We start from the raw sequence: 18,240 nt of genomic DNA, 5'->3' as shown, positions 1-18,240 counted from the left end.
TGTACTTGCATTCATCTGAGCTATCCATGCAAGTACTATGCACAAACAGAAGCACCCATGTGCAGCAATCAGTGTTCACTTAATGCATTGTAACAGTGTTTTTAAACATGTGCTCATCAGTGGCTGTCGCTGTGTAAAATTACTAGCTTTGAATACAAATGGTGCCATTAGGCCACATTAAAGGTCCTATAACCAATTTATTTTTATGTAATGAAGCACCAGCATCCCAGAGTTTAAGCCACTCCCCCCCCCACTCCTCATCTTACCCTTTCCCACCTCCAGTCTTGTATAAAGTACCTCAGAGTGATGCTTGAGTGAAAGTACAAGTATCTTACCATAAAATTACTTTGGTAAAAGTTAAAGTCTCCTTTAAAAAATACTTGAGTAAAACTCTTAAAGTATCTGAAATTTACTGTACTTAAGTATCAAAAGTAAATGTCTCAGATAAAATTCACTTTAAGTAAAATCCAAAACGAGTGGAGAGTGAAATTGTGACATGAAAAGAAAGCCAGTGTGGTGTTTGGCTAAACCAGGAGGGGGCCTCAGACCCTATAAAAGGCTGGATGGGCTCTGGTGGAGCAATTGGTGTTGGTGTGATGGGATGAGTGAGCAACAGGTGGATGTAAATAGCTGTAAATAAAGCTGCAGTTCTTTTTCCTAGAAGACCCACACACATTTTTCTGTTAAACACAACAGCCAGGTTCTTGTAAAACAGAACAGTCATTTTGTACCTCAGTTGTGCCAAATTTAAGGGAAAAAAATGCAAGCGTTATCACCGCCAACCACTGCAAAGCAACAAACCATGGTGGTCTTTGTGCTCTCGAATCCAAAACATGGCGCTTCTTTTACGCACCGCATCTCTGTGGTAATTTCAAATAAATGAAATGAAACAGTCACCCACACCGGCGGCCAGTTTTGTCAGTACTTAAGTGTGTGTTAATTCCAGTGGGAGCCGATCCGTGTATGTGTGCGTGCGTTGGCGTGTGTGCGTTTGGAGTCCAAAGTGCAGATGGCCCCCTTTTCACCCTCCAGTCTCCTCTTCTTCAGCGGTTGTGCAGATAATACTTATTTTATTTTGTTTATTTATTTTTGTCTTTTAAACTTGTTTTATGTCAAACACGGCACTGATGCTGCAGGGTGCGGAACCCTGCGCTGCGACTGAAGAGGGCTGTATCTCTTCCGGCACGGCACACCGCTGTTTTCACCACTGCAAACAGGCATTGCCCAATCAAATTTCTTCTACTTTTATATTGTAGTAACGAGTAACAAAGATGGTTCAGGGAAATGTATCAGAGTAAAATATACATTTTATTGAAGAAATGTAGTGAAGTAAAAGTGAAAGTCACCAGAATTCTAAATAACGAAGTAAAGTACAGATAAGTCAAAATTCTACTTAAGTACAGTAATGAAGTATTTTTACTTCATTACATTACAACACTGCCCACCTCCCTTCACTTTTTTCCCCCAGCATGGTGATGGGAACCCTTTTTAGCTCCTGCTTCTTGTTTCTTGGGTGGAGGAATTTCTGGAGAGTCGCTACAGTCTGCTATTTTGCATGCATATTTCATTGTGGACAGTGAAGCATGAGTTACTGCTGTGCGGCACTGCTTCTAGATCTACGACATGGAACCTCCTCTGGTACTGGATGGTACCACTGAGACAGACAACTAGTCCAGCACCACCTCTCGAAAGTAGCTGTCTGTCTGTCACTACCAGGTGAAAGGAGCGCATCCCCTTGGCCTTTTCCAGTTGCTGAGAGCTTAAACACTGTTATGTGGCATGCTCATCTGATGATCAAATCCAGGGAGTCATTGAATGCCTGGATCTTAGGTGGTACTGGTGCTATGCACCCAGGGTTCTCACCAGGATTTTTTCACAGCATGGGGGGAACTTGGCGAGTATTGTAGGAGGGTCCAGGGGCATTCTCCCCCACCAATTGCATTTTGAGGACCACTTTGTGTTGCTAACTGGGATGGTAAATAACATGTGACAGCCTTTAAAAAAGGAGAAAAAAAAAAAAACACAGAAAAGCCGCCTATGCTGGTTAAATCACAGCATAGGGGATCCGCATCACAGCATAGAGGCCCCATATACTTAACTGTGCTGGCGAGAACCCTGTATGCACCCTTGACCGCACCTGAGCACTTTATGCCAAAAAGTACATTTTGTTTGTTTGTTTGACTAGTATAAGTACTCTGGGTCGTGGCCAGGGCCAGTGCGCTGGCATGGGTCTGGCCCGAATTGTAGAGGTGGTTTGTCATGAGGTCCAGCTGGGCTCTGATGCAGACGCATGTGGTGTGGGCACAGACAACACAGGAGCACTGACATTGTCACTGACACATTTCAATTTAACAATTACAGCTTTGATAAATTAAATGTCATTTGGGTTCAAAATGAGTCTGGTTTCTTACCTTAAGGTGAATTATGGTCAGCTAGGAAAGCTGCAAAATGTTGAATCTTGCTGCATCCATAAACTTGTTGTTGTGCATACAGTATCATTGATTGATGATTCCTTATTGCATAATCTATTCAGACGGGACAGGCTTTATATGGAGAGGTGGAGTAAAGTAATTATTGCCAGAAATTCTCAATGTTTTGCCTCATCCAAATGTGACATATGGACTGTGTGTAGCACCTTTTATCTCAGGTTGTATTATTATATTACTATTGTGTGAACCCAGGTGTTTGTGGAAAAGGTATTTTTTGCTGTTTATCTCAAGCATGGAGGTGCATAAAGATGCATTTGTAAAGCACACTGCATCTTGCTTTGTTTGCACACAAAACGAAGATCATGAAGTTCATCAACGAAGGGAAATCCAAAGCCAATGGGATGGGAGACAGACATGTATGTGCCTGTTCAGACCACCTACTCTAGTCTGGGCACAAGAAGCACAGAGTTTATTCATCAAAAAAAAAAAAAAACGTTTAACTGACAGATCACTTAAAGCTAGATAATAGTGTTGAGAACAAAAATAAAGAGTGTGACACAGGAACCTGAACACATCCCTGAATTTATTGGAAAGAGACTTCGTCCATTCCACCCTGTCTGTTTATGGGTTGGCTATCATGTTCAGCAACTTCTTGTGCATTATGCAAGTTTTCAAGACATGCAAAAATTAAAAGCACAGTCAGTGAGTATTCACATAGCTTGGCTGCTTGATGGTTGGTTTTAGGACTGAAAATGTTACACAAGGAACTTGAATAATTTAGTTCCTGTCACCAAAGTCCTGCTATTAAAAAAGTCTATCACTTGCATTATGTAGCCTGCTCAGCTACAGCTACAGTGTATCATTGTTTCACACGAACTGTTATTATTAACGCACAGCACATTCAGACTTTAGATGGTGAGATGGCAGAGAGTCAATAAACCACCCATAAACAGCAAAAAAACTTCAAAACTTTAGGTTAATTTCAAACTAAGAAAAGAGGACAACACGTCATCGATGGTTCAACATGTGAACAGAAAATGTCAACATTAACACCAGTTCACGAAGTTGATCCTCTACAAGGTAAAGTAAAGGCTGATATTAACCAAATTTAGGATGTTCCCTCTCGGTTTTCCTTGGTAATTATTTATTTTTTCACATCTTTGCGGGTTTTATAGCTTTTCCAGACCGAAAGAAACCTCAATCAGTGAAATCCTCAGTCAGCGGACAGGCTGCGCATGAACGTGTACACAGCCTGTCAAAAACTCTGTTCTGGAGTCAAGCTTTTCTGCAAAAGCCACATTGATGAATTCACTGTTCATGCTGTTGATGAAAACTCTGAATCTGAATAAAGGCATTGTTTCAATAGTTAAACTTGATTCAATTAAAATGCACATTTCTTTGCGTCATCTGTGCAATGGACAGCAACCAGAGTGAATTGAGACACAATGCTGTTTTTTATGCACAAAACACAATGCTTCGCTTTCAAAAAGCAATAAGTCTATTTCAGATGATCCGTGTGAACCTTCCTTCTCTTAAAAAGCTTTATTTTGCTCAGTGTGTCGCTTTGTGGTGTAGCTTTTGCTGCTACATTGATTAGCTCTGTACCGGAAGAGACAGAGCATGGGCATGCTCTGTGTCTCTTCCTCATTTTTTGTCAGCCCAACTATGAAAACAAAGAACAGAAAAGGTTGAATTACAACACAGTGTGGCATTTTATTCCATTCAAAAGATGCCGTTGTATGTTGCTATAATAATGTGTTAAATGTTATTTATAGGACTTTTAAATGCTTCAGCTTACTGCACCATGATTATGTGAATGCTGTGCCCAGTATGATGCCATCATTTGATTTACTGCATGCCATAAATGTACCACAGTTTGAACTAAAAGGTTCTTGTTGACATACACACTTAGGGACTCTACCAAAAATGCCTGAACACCCTCCTCCACACCCAAACAGCCAGACTTGTTGACAGCCATCTGTGCTTTCCAATTGCCTCTTTTTGGGTGCTAAATAAAGGCATCCCAAGTTTAACTTGCTCCCAAATAAAGATTCTTGGTGTTGCATCAGTGGAACCACACTTCAGCCTGCCCTCTACACCCCTCGCAAGTTTGATAGCTCCACAGATATTTCAGAGACAAGAGAGATTGTGGGCGCAAGAGAGAGTGGCAGAACATGTTGTATGCAGTACGTGCAGGCGCTGATGTGTTGATCAGTGACGAATGGTACTGACGTGCTGCTTATCTGTGAGAACGGGTTTAATGATGACAGAATGTGGTGGCCATCTGCTCCTAACTTGGTGTAAACATTGATATCAAAGTCAGCCAAGGCAACTGTAGATTAGTCTTTACAGCAGTCATCATGCAGAAGAGGCTGGTGACAGTTGGCTGCCTTTTAAAACTCTGTTAGCGGTGTTTACTGCTTAATACGTGTGTGTGTGTGTGCACGATCACAGCAGCTCCATTACATCTGCTGTGAGCATGTGTGCACACACGTAAATGGAACTGCGGTACAGTTTCTGGGATCTGCTGGGAAGCAGAGGAAGGATAAAGCGCAATGTCAGGAAATCAGACTTGCAGAGGAGGGGTGCATTTTCAGTATCACACATGCATTAATGTCGGGGATGCTCTGTTACATAATGTACTAAATGATCTGCTTTTGGAGTTTATGCAGAGCGTTTAAGTAGTGTTTTTTTTTTTTTTGCTCTGCATTCCCCTTTTGAGACATCCATGTTGGCAGCAAAAGGCGAAACGGAACAGTGTTGTTATTACGAACATAAATCAAGCGTGTCCCCGGTTGACCCTGTTTTGTGCTGAAAACAAAGTTTATGAGTGAAAGGCGACACAGCTGATTTCATTATCTCCCGTCCAGGATGTATGAAGTTGTGCATGCTTTCGTTTATGCGCACACACTGGAGACACGCCTCTTTTCTGGGCAGGTCTTCTGTTTTTAGTGTATATGTTATAATTTGTGTACTGTGGTTCCATGTCTGTGTGTCAGCATTGCGCACATTTGTTTATCTGTCTGCACTCTTGCGTGCACACGCACACACACACACACACACACACACACACACACACACACACACACACACACACACACACACACACACACAGAGAGAGAGAGAGAAATGGCTTACAGTCTTGGGAGATTAAAGCAGCACCTTTAGTGTGAACATCAGGGGGAGGTTTGTGTCGTTGTGCCTGAAAGATCCTTTTATATGTGGTTTATATCTCTGTCATCCGCTTAACCTCCTTCCAGCACATACTTTTTTTTTTTAAAGTTTCCTTTAAATATTTTTAAATTTTAAAGTGAAACAAAGTGCACACATTCCCACAGATTTACAGCATGCTTGTGTGTTTGTGGAGTCCAGAGTGAAGTTTTAGCAATGAATTTGTGTGCTGAGACTTGGAGTGGATCTCTGCCAGGGCTTAGGGCTTGGCTGAGCAAACGCCTCAAACCAGTTTACTCTGGTTGTGTAGCGGAGAAGTTTGGGGGCGGGACAAGGACCTCTTAAAGCTGCAGACCATGTGTGTTTTTGCCTCTCTCTGTTTTTTTCTTTTTTCCTGTGCATGAGTGCGTGCATGTTAATATTTTTGTTTTCTAACATTACAACTTTCATGTGAGATACAAAAAAACATGGGAGATATGTTTGTATGGGCTGAGACATCACCCTTTTTATAATTTTTTTTGTTGTTGTTTTTACACAATGTGTGTGTGTGTGTGTGTGTGTGTGTGTGTGTGTGTGTGTGTGTGTGTGTGTGTGTGTGTGTGTGAGAGAGAGAGAGATTGTGTGGGTGACTTCTTGTCAAAGCTTTCAATAATTTTCTCCCTGTTTTGCTTGCAAAGTTGGGTTGAACAGAGGCATTGAGTGAAAAGTACAGCGCAGAAAAGTCTGCATGAAGTAGAGAGGTCTGCATTTCATTGCAGCATGGCACAGATTCACAAATTGCAGTTTTTATTTCTCACATTTTTTACTCTCTGCCAATGAGGAAAAGGGTGTAGGTTATGAGCTCAACCTGTGTGTGTGTCAGGGTGTAAGGTTATGTTGTTTTTTTTGGTCACAGAAGAAATTCTTCAATTTTGAAGGGAATCAAATCTGTCATTTGTAACCTAGAATGTGACATTACAATGTGGGCTGAGATTAAGCCTGTCACAATAAATAATTGTGCTGGACGATATATTGCCTCAGAAAATAATATTATCGCTGTCATCTCAAGTTCATTTTTTTTTGCCATTGATATGCTGCATAAAAGTGCAAGTACATCCTTTCGAAGACCAAGGAACTTTTAATTCTCAAGAATATTCAACATTGGACTTGGAATGTGAAAAAAAAAAGTCCTAAACCAGTAGTTTATTTTGCAGGAGGATGGTATGACTCAATGCTCCCTCAGTGCCTGAACTAATGGGCCATTTTCTCCATGTGATGGGTCCTTCAATGGGCCTCTGCAAAGAGGAATAAAATAAATAGTTCAAGATTTGCTGTGTTTTTTTTAGTCTGTTGTCAGAGCTATAACTTGTCAACTTGCGTTAAATATGATCTAAATTTCCTATTTCATTATTTTGTGTTAATTTCATGTCATTTGATGTTTGTTATACATAGGCCATAAATAATGCCTAAAAGGTTAAAAACATATTAGTATTGGATTAATATAGCATTTTCTGAAACTTCAAAACCTACAGACAATAGCTTTAAACGAGTGATGCACAGAGCTGCGTCAGGCACTGCCTTTCTTTTCATTCATGGGAGGTGATGGTCTAGTGGTTAAGCGTTGGGCTTCAGTCCAGAGGATCCTCGGTTCAAAACCCAGCCAGACCAGAAAATCACTAAGGGCCCTTGGGCAAGGTCCTTAATCCCCAGGTTGCTCCTGGTGCGTATTGAGCAACTTGCATGTTTGTGAGTGTGTCTGTGTGAACATATGCCCTAAGCATGTCTGTGAGTCTCTGTGTGAATGTGCCATTCACACAGACACAGGCAGGGAGTGTCTCTGTGTGAATGTGCCATTCACACAGACACAGGCAGGGAGTGTCTCTGTGTGAATGTGCCATTCACACAGACACAGGCAGGGAGTGTGTCTGTGTGAATGGCAGGCAGGTGTGCACAATGCCATCGCACCGGCGTCGTGCACACCTGCCTGTCGTTGTGATGTTTTGTAGTGCGCTCATACGAGCTCTACCACCGTGAGTAGCCTTGATTTGTACGTATTCACACTATGTGTAAGTAGCTATGTGTCAGGAGCTTTTGCTATGTAAAAGCTACTGACAAACACTACTAAAACTGAAACAGTTTCTGTAACTTTGTAACACCTCTGGAGTGATCGGCGTGCATGCTAACATCCACTCTTGTCAAAAACTCATGTATGCGCAGACGCTGTTAAAATGTAAATACAATATTGTTTCTGATTGATTGGGTTTATTCTGCAACATCAATCAACCAATCAATTTTATTTATATAGCGCCAAATCACAACAAACAGTTGCCCCAAGGTGCTTTATATTGTATGGCAAGGCCATACAATAATTACGTAAAAACCCCAACGGTCAAATCGTCATCGAAAGCCGTCTGAATAATCCGAATGGTTTCCACCTGGCTGTCACCCGGTTTCTGGCAAAATTTGATGCAGTCGTGCTGCTCCAGTCATTCCGCCATTTCCTTGCAAAGAAAAAACGACAAGCGACTACACCCATCCGCACACAAAGGCTGCTTACAAGCAAATGACGCAACCGACAGGCGTGAAAAAAATCACGCATGCGCACGAAGGTTCAAGGTTGGCTCATGCAAGCACACGTGATTCAAATCCATCAGGTTTTTGAAAAAAATAAAAAGGTTGGATACTTTTCTAACAGACCTCGTGTGTGTGTGTGTGTGTGTGTGTGTGTGTGTGTGTGTGTGTGTGTGTGTGTGTGTGTGTGTGTGTATATACACACACACAATTGTATACAAACGTTTGGGCACCTCTGATAATTTTCATGATTTTCCTTTATAAATCATTGGTTGTCTGGATCAGAAATTTCATTTAAATATAGCAGATAAACACACTATTTGAAAAGTGAAATTACGTTTCTAGTATTTACAGAAAGTGTCCAATAATTATTTAAACAAAATTGGGCAGGTGCATAAATTTGGGCACCCTTGTCGTTTTTTTTATTGATTTGAATACATGTAGCACTAGTTATTGGAACACAGAATTGGTTTGATAAGCTCACTGACCCTTGACCTCTTTACACAAGTGTATCAAATCATGAGTAAGGTTATTTAAGGTTGCCATTTGCAAATGTTTCCCCTCTTTGCATCTCTTCTAATAAGTGGCAGCATGGGAGCCTCTAAACAACTCTCAAATGACCTGAAAACAAAGATTGTTCAACATGATAGTTTAGGAAGGATACAAAAAGCTGTCTCAGAAATTTCAGCTGTCAGTTTCCACTGTGAGGAACACAGTGAGGAATTGGAAGACTGCAGGCATAGTAGTAGTTAGGTTAGTAGTAGTTAGCCCGACGTGGCAGGCCAAGAAAAATCTCAGTTAAGCTGAAGCAAAGATTGGTGAGAACAGTCATAGTCAACCCACAGACCTGCTCCAAAGACCTACAACATGATCTTGCTGGAGATAGTGTCTCTGTGCATCATTCAACTATACAGCGCACTTTGCACAAGGGGATGCTGTAATGCAGAGGATTTTTTTTCTGTGTACACGCCACAGTCGCTTGAGGTCAGGGTTCGATTTTAGCGGTTACCCGGGAACCCGTGGCACCCTACTTTGGGGGCGGGCACACAACTCTTTAGACTTGCATTCCCGACTGGAATACACCTTTTTTATTTCATAACTGTACAGAAAGCTATCAAATTTGGACAAAATTTGTGCAGAATTTGACTTTCTGAGACCGACACATACACAAAACGTCATCAAAAAATGTTCTTCTCCTCTGTTTGTAATGCCGCGTTTTATTACACACAGATCAAATGGAGCGTTTTTGAGGGAAGAGCGAACAGCAGCCAGCGGAGAGTTTTTTTTTTTTTTCCCCTCTACATGCGTGCGGAGCAAATCATCCCTGAAGATTATTTTATTTATTAACTACACAGATGTATAATAAAAGTAAATGGTGACTGGTTTATAAACACAATTATGACAGAGTTTTTGAGCCATGATTGCTAATGGGCTGGATGTTTAATAAAACATCGGCAGCTGAGATGACCCCATGCCAATCTGCCTGTGCATATTGGCATGGGGTCATCTCAGCTTCTGACAAGGTTAGAAAATTTCGAAATTTCAGAAAATATTACTCCAAAAACACAAAAATTCCCTTCCATAATTTCATCCTGTCTGATGAAGGGCGAGGCCCGAAACGTCACCTTTGGTGTGTTATTAAAGACTTCTTTGGGAGCTAACTGGCTGTGCGGATCGCTTTTGTTTTTTGTTCTTCCATAATTTCACCCCAAATCTGCCCCAGATATCACCAGAATGCACAATTTGCATCCTTTTATATCAAAATTTTGTGGGGGGCATGCCCCCAGACCCCCCTAGTTGCTTTGCCACTATGCTGCGTAGTGGTAGGTTTGGTACCTTAACTTTTCTGAGGGGCACCAAACTTTTCAGATTTTGGTGCCCTTAAGGCACACAACTATTTATTCTAAAAGGCAAACCCTGCTTGAGGTATGCTAAAGCACATTTGGACAAGCCAGCTTCATTTTGGAATAAGGTGCTGGGGACTGATGGAACTAAAATTGAGTTATTTGGACATAACAAGGGGCAGTATGCATGGCTGAAAAAGAACACAGCATTCCAGCATTGTTACCTACAGTAAAATTTGGAGGTGGTTCCATCATGCTGTGGGGCTATGTGGCCAGTGCAGGTCCTGGGAATCTTGTTAAAGTTGAGGGTCACATGGATTTCAGTCAATATCAGCAGATTCTTGAGAACAATGTTGATGAATGAGTGACACAGTTGAAGTTGCGCCGGGGCTGGATCTTTCAACAAGACATTGACCCTAAACACTGCTCAAAATCTACAAAGACATTCATGCAGAGGAACAAGTACAGCGTTCTGGAATGGCCACCTCAGTCCCCACACCTGAATATTATTGAAACTCTGTGATGTGATTTTAAGTGGGCTGTCCATGCTCGGAAACCAACAAACCTGAGATGTTTTGTAAAGAAAAAATGGTCCAAAATACCTTCAACCAGAATCCAGACTCTTATTGGAAGCTATAGGAAGCATTTAGAGGCTGTTATTTCTGCAAAAGGGATCTACTAAATATTGATGTATTTTTTTCTGTTGGGGTGCCCAAATTGATGCACCTGCCTAATTTTGTTTAAAGAATTATTGCACACTTTCTGTAAATCTTATAAACTTCATTTTACTTCTCAAATATCACTGTTTGTCTGCTATATATTTTAAACTGAAATTTCCGATCCAGACAACCAATAATTTATAAAGAAAAATCATGGATATTCATCAGGAATGCCCAAACCTTTGCATACAACTGTATATTATAGCAGTAAGATGAAAGGTTGGTAATGCAAATGAATCCTTGAGCACTCACAGTAAATTATCAACATACAGGCATTCATGTGTCCCAGAAAACCACAAAAGCTTATTTTTCAGCAAAATTATTATTTTACAGCAGTTGAATTAGAAGTTGAGTTCATCTGAAGTAAAATTTAAAGTTGGTTAAATGGAACGGTAGGTTTAGCAAACTTTTAACTTGAAGTTTATTTGTTATCTGATGGGCAATTCTGTGGTAACGGAATTACAATAGCAGCAAAATCTGGACATGCGGCATCTAACCACGACAGATTAGCTCAGATTGTAATTCCGTTACCATTGAATTGCCCTGATGCAACTAATGCCATTGAATTTATAAAATTCTAAATGTTTTTGTAGGTGTTTTTTTTTTTTTTTTTAGGTTTTCTGAACTTTTACTTTTTTGCAGTTTGTGCGTGTACTGCTCAGCAAGGAATGCACTAAGCAGGAATAGAAGAAAAAACAGATATGTTTTTTTTTTTCCTTCTTTCTAAACAAGTTGTGGAGGCAGACTATAAATGCACCATAAAACCAGTTCACTCCAGAGACTTTCTTTTGCAACCTACATACACAAACAGTGACTTACTTTAGACCTACCTGTCTTCGTGCTGCATCTGCTTCTCTTGTTGAGTTTTTAGCTGACATCAGTCGAATGTCTCACTGTCACTGATAGGGTGTTTTGTAGTTTTCACTGGGAATAGGAACAAGGCCTCGCTGTTGTAATGCTCTATAAAACTGTCACAGTGTGGCTGGCGTCTGATTTTTATCAAGCATATTCTGTGTTCCAGATGGGGGAAACGTGATCGTTGTCAGTCTACAGCAAACTCGTTTCCTCTGTGGTCAGTCTGTATTTGTGTGTTTGTGTTTGACAGGAAGCCCTCAGGTCACGCTGATAAGGAGGTGATGGCTGCCGCTGTCCTGACCTCACTCTCCACTTCCCCTGTTGTGCTCCACCCTTCCTCTGCTCCGACAGGTAACATCATTGCCACAGTGTCAACTGCAGTCACGTTTAACATACCTGTAACCACACACTGGATTAAGCAAAGCCAGTGTGCTCAGTGTAGGTGCTTTTCCATTGTAGGGACTCATACTTTTACTAAGACATGAGAACCAGATAAAAAAGGAACAATGTGTGTTTCCATCAGAAGAACCAGGACTAAAGTCTGTGCACCAGGATATAAAAGGGGTGGGGGACGGGGACCGTTAGTGCACTAAATGGCAGTGATAGGTCAGGGTGCTAATTGTAACAAAACAGAGCCAAATTTAAAGTAAATTAAAGGAGACAGTGTAGTGATAGTGACATGCAGCACTGCTGAGGTTTTTACTGGTATTTTTGAGTGTTCTGCATCACTTTCTGAAATAACATGGAAGTTTGCACACGCAGTTGTCTTTTTGTCTGTTGTAACTCTGAAAAAAGTGTTAATATTTATGATAATGTAACTAATCACATGGTTGAGTTGCTTTCATCATTAAGGGTCCAAGCCCAGAAGGAGCAAAGACCCCTATTGTTATTGTCAGAATTATTATTATTATTATTATTATTATTATCATCATCATCATCCCATTTCCCCTAACAATATCTAGAGATCAGAAACCCTGTTGATGCTATTATAACCACTTTTATGTTTTGGATAATAACGTCTGAATCATGAGTCGTACAATCAAACGTCTTCTTTAAATTTGATTCCTTGGGCCCTTCTGCATCTGTCTGCATAGGCAACAACTATTTCTGCCTACATAGTGTTTTTTTTTGCAAATCTGTTTTTTGGCTACACCTACAGTTTTTGTTCAAACTTGATAAAATTTGGCACATAGCTGTAGCATTTTTATTTATTTATTTTATTTAACCAGGTTAGATCAAGATTGAGATCGTGATCTGTTTTACAAAGGAGACCTGGACAATTATAAAGTTTCCACTTCACCTAATCTGCATATCAGTAGATGTAGGAAGAAGCCAGAGCACCCAGAGGGAACACACTCAAACATGAGAAGAACATGCAAACTCCACACAGAAAAGCCGTAAGTGGGAATTGATCCCATGACCTTGTTGCTATGAGGCAACAGTGCTAACCACTAAGCCACCATACATACCATGTTTGGACTGAGCTGCACAAAAATCGTCAGATGGATTTTTGATCTTGGTTTCCATTTTGCTGCTATTGGCTGTTAAAGTTGAGTGGGTGTGACCTAATTCACTAAATGTGGTCTAGCTCATGAAGGAATTACTCTTTTGACATCAAACTTGGGCACGATCAGTCTGGTTTTCTTCAAAAATTGATACCTTAAGTGACCTAATGGGGCGCTACAACCACCTCAATAGACTTTTGCCAGTAACTACTGAACCCTACATTGTAGAAGCACTGTTTTGTTTTTTTCTGGTGTTCCTTGTGCTCAAGCGCATGTATCCATACTGGCCTACATCCATTTTGTAGTTTGGTGGTCATTTTGAGATATTCTTACTCTTAATATTCTAATTTTTTGCTCAGAGACTGTAAAAGGTATAGCATTGAAACTTCATGCAGCTTCCACAAGCAGCCACTACTCATGAAAACAATTACACTTCGAAAACACATGGTGCTATGATAACCACATTTACATTTTTGTTAATTACTCCTAAACCGTAACACACAGAATCAGACTTTTTTGACACCTACATTTTTTTTGAGTGCCCTGCAGTTATCAACACTGGCCATGCCCAGTTTTGCCTGGGGCATTTTCCGCATTGGGAAACATTAGATGACTGAATACAAAAGATATCTAATGGATTTTTCAGATTATTTATTTATTACAGTTTTGCAACAATTGGTGAGCAAAGTTGAGTGGGTGTGGCTCATATCACTGAATCTGTTACAGCTCATGAATGAGTTTTGAACTCCAAATTATAAGACAATATCATTATTAGGTTCTGAAAAAAATGATACCTGAAATGACCCGATAGAAGCACTGTCACCACTTCATTATTACCAAAGTAATTTTTTTTTTTTTTTTTTGCAATAACTTCTCAAACTTTGGACATTAAATAGAAATTCTTGAGGGTTCTGCATCTTAAGACATTGACCAATCAAATGTGTCCCACAACAACTTTTTCGACCATTTTCAATTTTTTTTGCAAATCTATATTTTCGCTTCTTTGACTTTTTTTTTTTTTTATTTAAACTTTATTTAACCAGGGGGTCCCATTGAGACTAATAACCTTTTTTTCAAGGGAGATCTGTCCAAGACAGGCAGCAGCATAAAATAAACACAATTACAGACATAACATAAAAAGAATAACATCACAAGAACCCATACAGTACTCTTCATGTTGTCCTCCCACCTTTCTATATTTGTAGACAGCGGGATTGTAATGTTGTCTTGTTTGAGCTGTGGCAGCTGCTGTTTATGTTTCTAATCCTCGTAGAAAGTGGATGCACGCAAACAACGGTTCTTTCTTTGCCCATGCTACGTCACAGCATTTCTGCAAGCGTTCCGGGGTTTTTTGCTGATTGGTTAATATTGTTTTAATGGCAGCATCTATGACATTGACCATGATGGATGAATTATCATTAAATGGCATCTTTCAGAGGCAGATATTTCAGTTGTAAGAGCTCCTTATTTTCATTGATACGCATCAATCAATTGTTTATTGCACAGTTTATTTTACTAGCTGTATTTTAATTAGGGGTTTTCTTTTCCTTTTAAGTGTATCACAGTACATGGGTTCCGATTCGATACGTATCACAGTATTTGACCAAAGTGATTATATAGTGAGTAGAGTGTTGCCTGTGGGGATCCACGGGCTCTAGATTGGGTATTGTTTATAAAATACGTAGCTGACATTTTTTCAAGGGTAGTAATAAATTACGCAAAGTTTCTATAATGAAGTAGAATGGTGTGTGAGTCCAGAATGATTTTAAAACCTTAGACCTCAACAGTTTTAGAGGGAGAACTCAGCCCTTTTATTTCCTGTTAATTGTGTCATTTTTAATGTTAATTTACTGTCTTAATGTATTTATAAATTTCTTAGGTTCTTGTTATCATGCACACACTATTATTATTATTATTATTATTATTATATTATGTGCTTACATTGAATTTACTAAATAAAAGCGCGCACGCACCCTATTAATATATAGATGATTTGCTGCCCCCTGCTGGAATGGCATGTGAGTCCAGAATGTAATTATCAACACCCATTGGTCAGTGTTAGCTAATATCTGTAGTTTCTCCAAAAATATTAGTCATATAAACGTTTTGTTTTGGCGGCATTCATCCTTGAGCCAAAATACATAAGCATACCAAACGACAAATGTCAGCTTTCCACTGTTTATCCGGGATCGAAGTTATACCCATGCACGCAGAGCTTTTTGTCTTTTCTGCTCTCTGCCCCCAGCAGATGCTTTTATTTTTACACACCCACAAACAGAGACTGTGGCAGGAGACATCAAATGCACTACACTTGTCCCTCATGGTAATGGCAACATGACACTTAACTAAACTGACCAAACCAGTTGAACTACAAAAACACAATAAATCAATAACACTAACACTGTTAAACTAACATGAACCACAATAACATGTGAAACCCTGAACTCCCATGGTGCATTGCAGCACAATGGCCATTGTTCACTGTTAGCTAATATCGCTAATTTCTCCAAAAATATCAGTCCTATCAACTTCCCAATTTGTGCAGCATTCATCCTTGACCCAAAATACATAAGCATACCAAACAGCAAATGTCATCTCTCCCCAATTTCTCCATGATTGAAGCCATATGCACGCACGCACACAGAAGCCACTTGACTATTACAATACAGATTTTTTTTTTTTTTTTTTTTTTGCTTTTGTAAGATTTGCACTCTCTAGGTGCTGTTCCATTAAGTAAATAAGTAGCTGTGCTCAAGTTGTTCTCTGGAGAAAGTTCTTGTAGTGTGCCTTTTTTGTGGCTTTTCAAAATTGCAGGGGCATCACATCATGCTCAGATTAGGTCTGCAATACGTTGCACCTACTGCTGAATGAAAGTGGAACTACATTTCTACCTTATTTCCACCAGCAATTGATTCTGGACTTTAAAAATTGATTTTTCTATTATAAAATTCATTATCACAATATAATAATATTTTTTTTCACCCCCAATGTCGCAGGTGATAGTTTTATTTCACATTTTCAAAGTAGTGCTCACTTATCTTCATTTTAACTTCACTGTCTACATTCATGCACAGATGTTTTACAGATGTTTTTGTTCTCAACCATGAAACATACTTTTTTGTGTGTGTGAACAGTCCATAATTTGAAGCTAATTTGCTCACTTTTGTGGCTGCAGTCCCAGAGCCTGCCAACAGGGGATGGAAAGAGGTGCTATCTGCTAGCTACAGCAGCTCAACCAGTGGCAACTGGAGCTGGGATGCCAGCGACCAATCAGTGCCATCCACACCGTCCCCACCGCTCTCCAACGACGCCACCAAGAACTTCCCGCTGTCGTCCCAGGGCGATGATGTCAGTGAAGATGTCGCAGAGACCACACACTTCATGTTTGAGGACCCAATACCTCGAAAAAGAAAGGTAACGAGAAAAGTCTAATGCTTGTGTCATGTGACAAGAAGCATGAGAAGAGATGGAAACTTTAACATTCGTCAGTAATTTCCACCCTCAGAGCAAGTAAATATCGTTTGACATTAAACTACTATGTCTAGGGTGATTTTTATCAGTTTTCCTCTGCATCCTTCACCATGAAGCTTTGACTGGTGAAGCATCAGATAATAGTTGTACACAGTGTCTACAATCATAGCCACTGAAGATTGTAGATTGTAGCTCCTTCACATTTCTCATTTGTGTGTTGATGTCGCTCGACCCCTTCATGCACAGTCACACATTTATTGAAGATGGCCACTCTTACCAGATTTGTCACAAGAGGCACCAAGGAAATCATCCCTGGACCCTTTTGCATGCCGAGTTGTTACAAAATAATGAGGAAAATAAATTGTGCTGGCCATGATACGAGTACAGTACAGTACAACGCTCATCTGTCCAACTGTAATTGGGACTTAAAAAAAGAGGGACACCAGACAAGAAGTGCCACAAGGTTAGGATGTAATTATCTTCAAATTAGAGTCTGTGTTCTGTTATATGGAAGTGAGATTACCAACCTATGGACCGGTGTTTGATTCCAGGTGTGCTTACGTTACGCTGCTTGTCCATTCATGCTTCGGCCTCATCTTGATGATCCGTGGTGCACAGTCTGAGATGCTTTGTGCTACTGCATTTAGTGACTGTCCAATTCATTTTTTTAAGTTTACACAGCGTATAATTTGAGCACGAAATAAGATAGGGACAGGAAGAGGTTGTACTATTTATTCTCTTTTTAGTCACGCAAATGTTTTGGGTATAACGTGAAATAGGCTGTGGATTCCTACAATTACCTCCGGCAGTGGCTGGACAGCAAACTGGACTGGTCAACCCACACCAACCGCCTGTACAGGAAGGGACAGAGTAGGCTATATTTTCTGAGGAGGCTGCGGTCTTTTAACATCTGCAGGAAACTCCTGATGTTCAGCATGTCTATGGTAGCCAGCGTCCTCTTTTACATCCAGCCTGGATATGTCCTTCTTGGGTGTGCTGCTCCCCTCATCACATCCAAGAAGGACACATCCAGGCTGTACAAACAGATGAGGCGGGCTGGCTCTGTGGTTGGCATGAAGCAGGACTCTCTGGTGACGGTGGCAGAGAAGAGAACACTGGACAAACTGCTGAACATTATGGATGATGCCAGTCACCCTCTGCACACCGTCATCAGCATCCAGAGGAGTCTCTTCAGCCACAGACTGCTCCTTCCCAAGTGCAGGACCAACAGACTGAAAAACTGGTCTACTCTGTCTTCAAATTGAAACGGACAGTCTGCACTCCTGGTTCATGGTCATTATTTATTTTTAACATCTCACTCGATGTGACAGTGAAAATAACAAAACCTTGAATGTCTATCTGGACCTAACGGACCATAGGCAATTAATTTGCCTTTGATTAGTTTGCATTGCTGACGTTTCTGGCTTGAGGCTGCTTCCGAGTTACAAGAATATGATTTGGTTGAACTTTTGAGTGCAGCTGCAAAACTGACCATCAGACTGGTGCGTCGGTGGACAGCACAAATTTGGGAGTCATCGTTCATCTCCCAATACACATTTTGGTCTGCTTGTCTCAGTGCATCGCCCACTGCTTATCATGTGTAAGCAGCCTGACTTGGGTTCCCTCTGTTTGGAGTCTTTCACAATATGCTTTCCCACTTAGCATTTGAGATTTATTATGCAGTAAATCCAGAGGA

The 18,240-nt window shown here is 40.4% G+C and overlaps 1 protein-coding gene across 2 annotated transcripts in view; it reads left to right on the top strand.

Moving 5' to 3' along the window:
- The window catches only part of si:rp71-79p20.2 (zinc finger protein 704), a 142,601-nt gene that overhangs the window by 89,083 nt on the left and 35,278 nt on the right, over nt 1-18,240 (top strand). For both annotated transcript variants that reach the window (XM_034172627.1, XM_034172628.1), the window contains exons 3-4: nt 11,819-11,919; nt 16,249-16,487. In XM_034172627.1, the coding sequence (XP_034028518.1) occupies nt 11,819-11,919; nt 16,249-16,487 (340 nt within the window). The remainder of the gene's footprint in view (nt 1-11,818; nt 11,920-16,248; nt 16,488-18,240) is intronic.

Source organism: Thalassophryne amazonica, chromosome 6, assembly GCF_902500255.1.
Source record: "Thalassophryne amazonica chromosome 6, fThaAma1.1, whole genome shotgun sequence".
Lineage (NCBI taxonomy): Eukaryota > Metazoa > Chordata > Actinopteri > Batrachoidiformes > Batrachoididae > Thalassophryne > Thalassophryne amazonica.
This window is presented reverse-complemented; position numbering and strand designations above follow the sequence as displayed.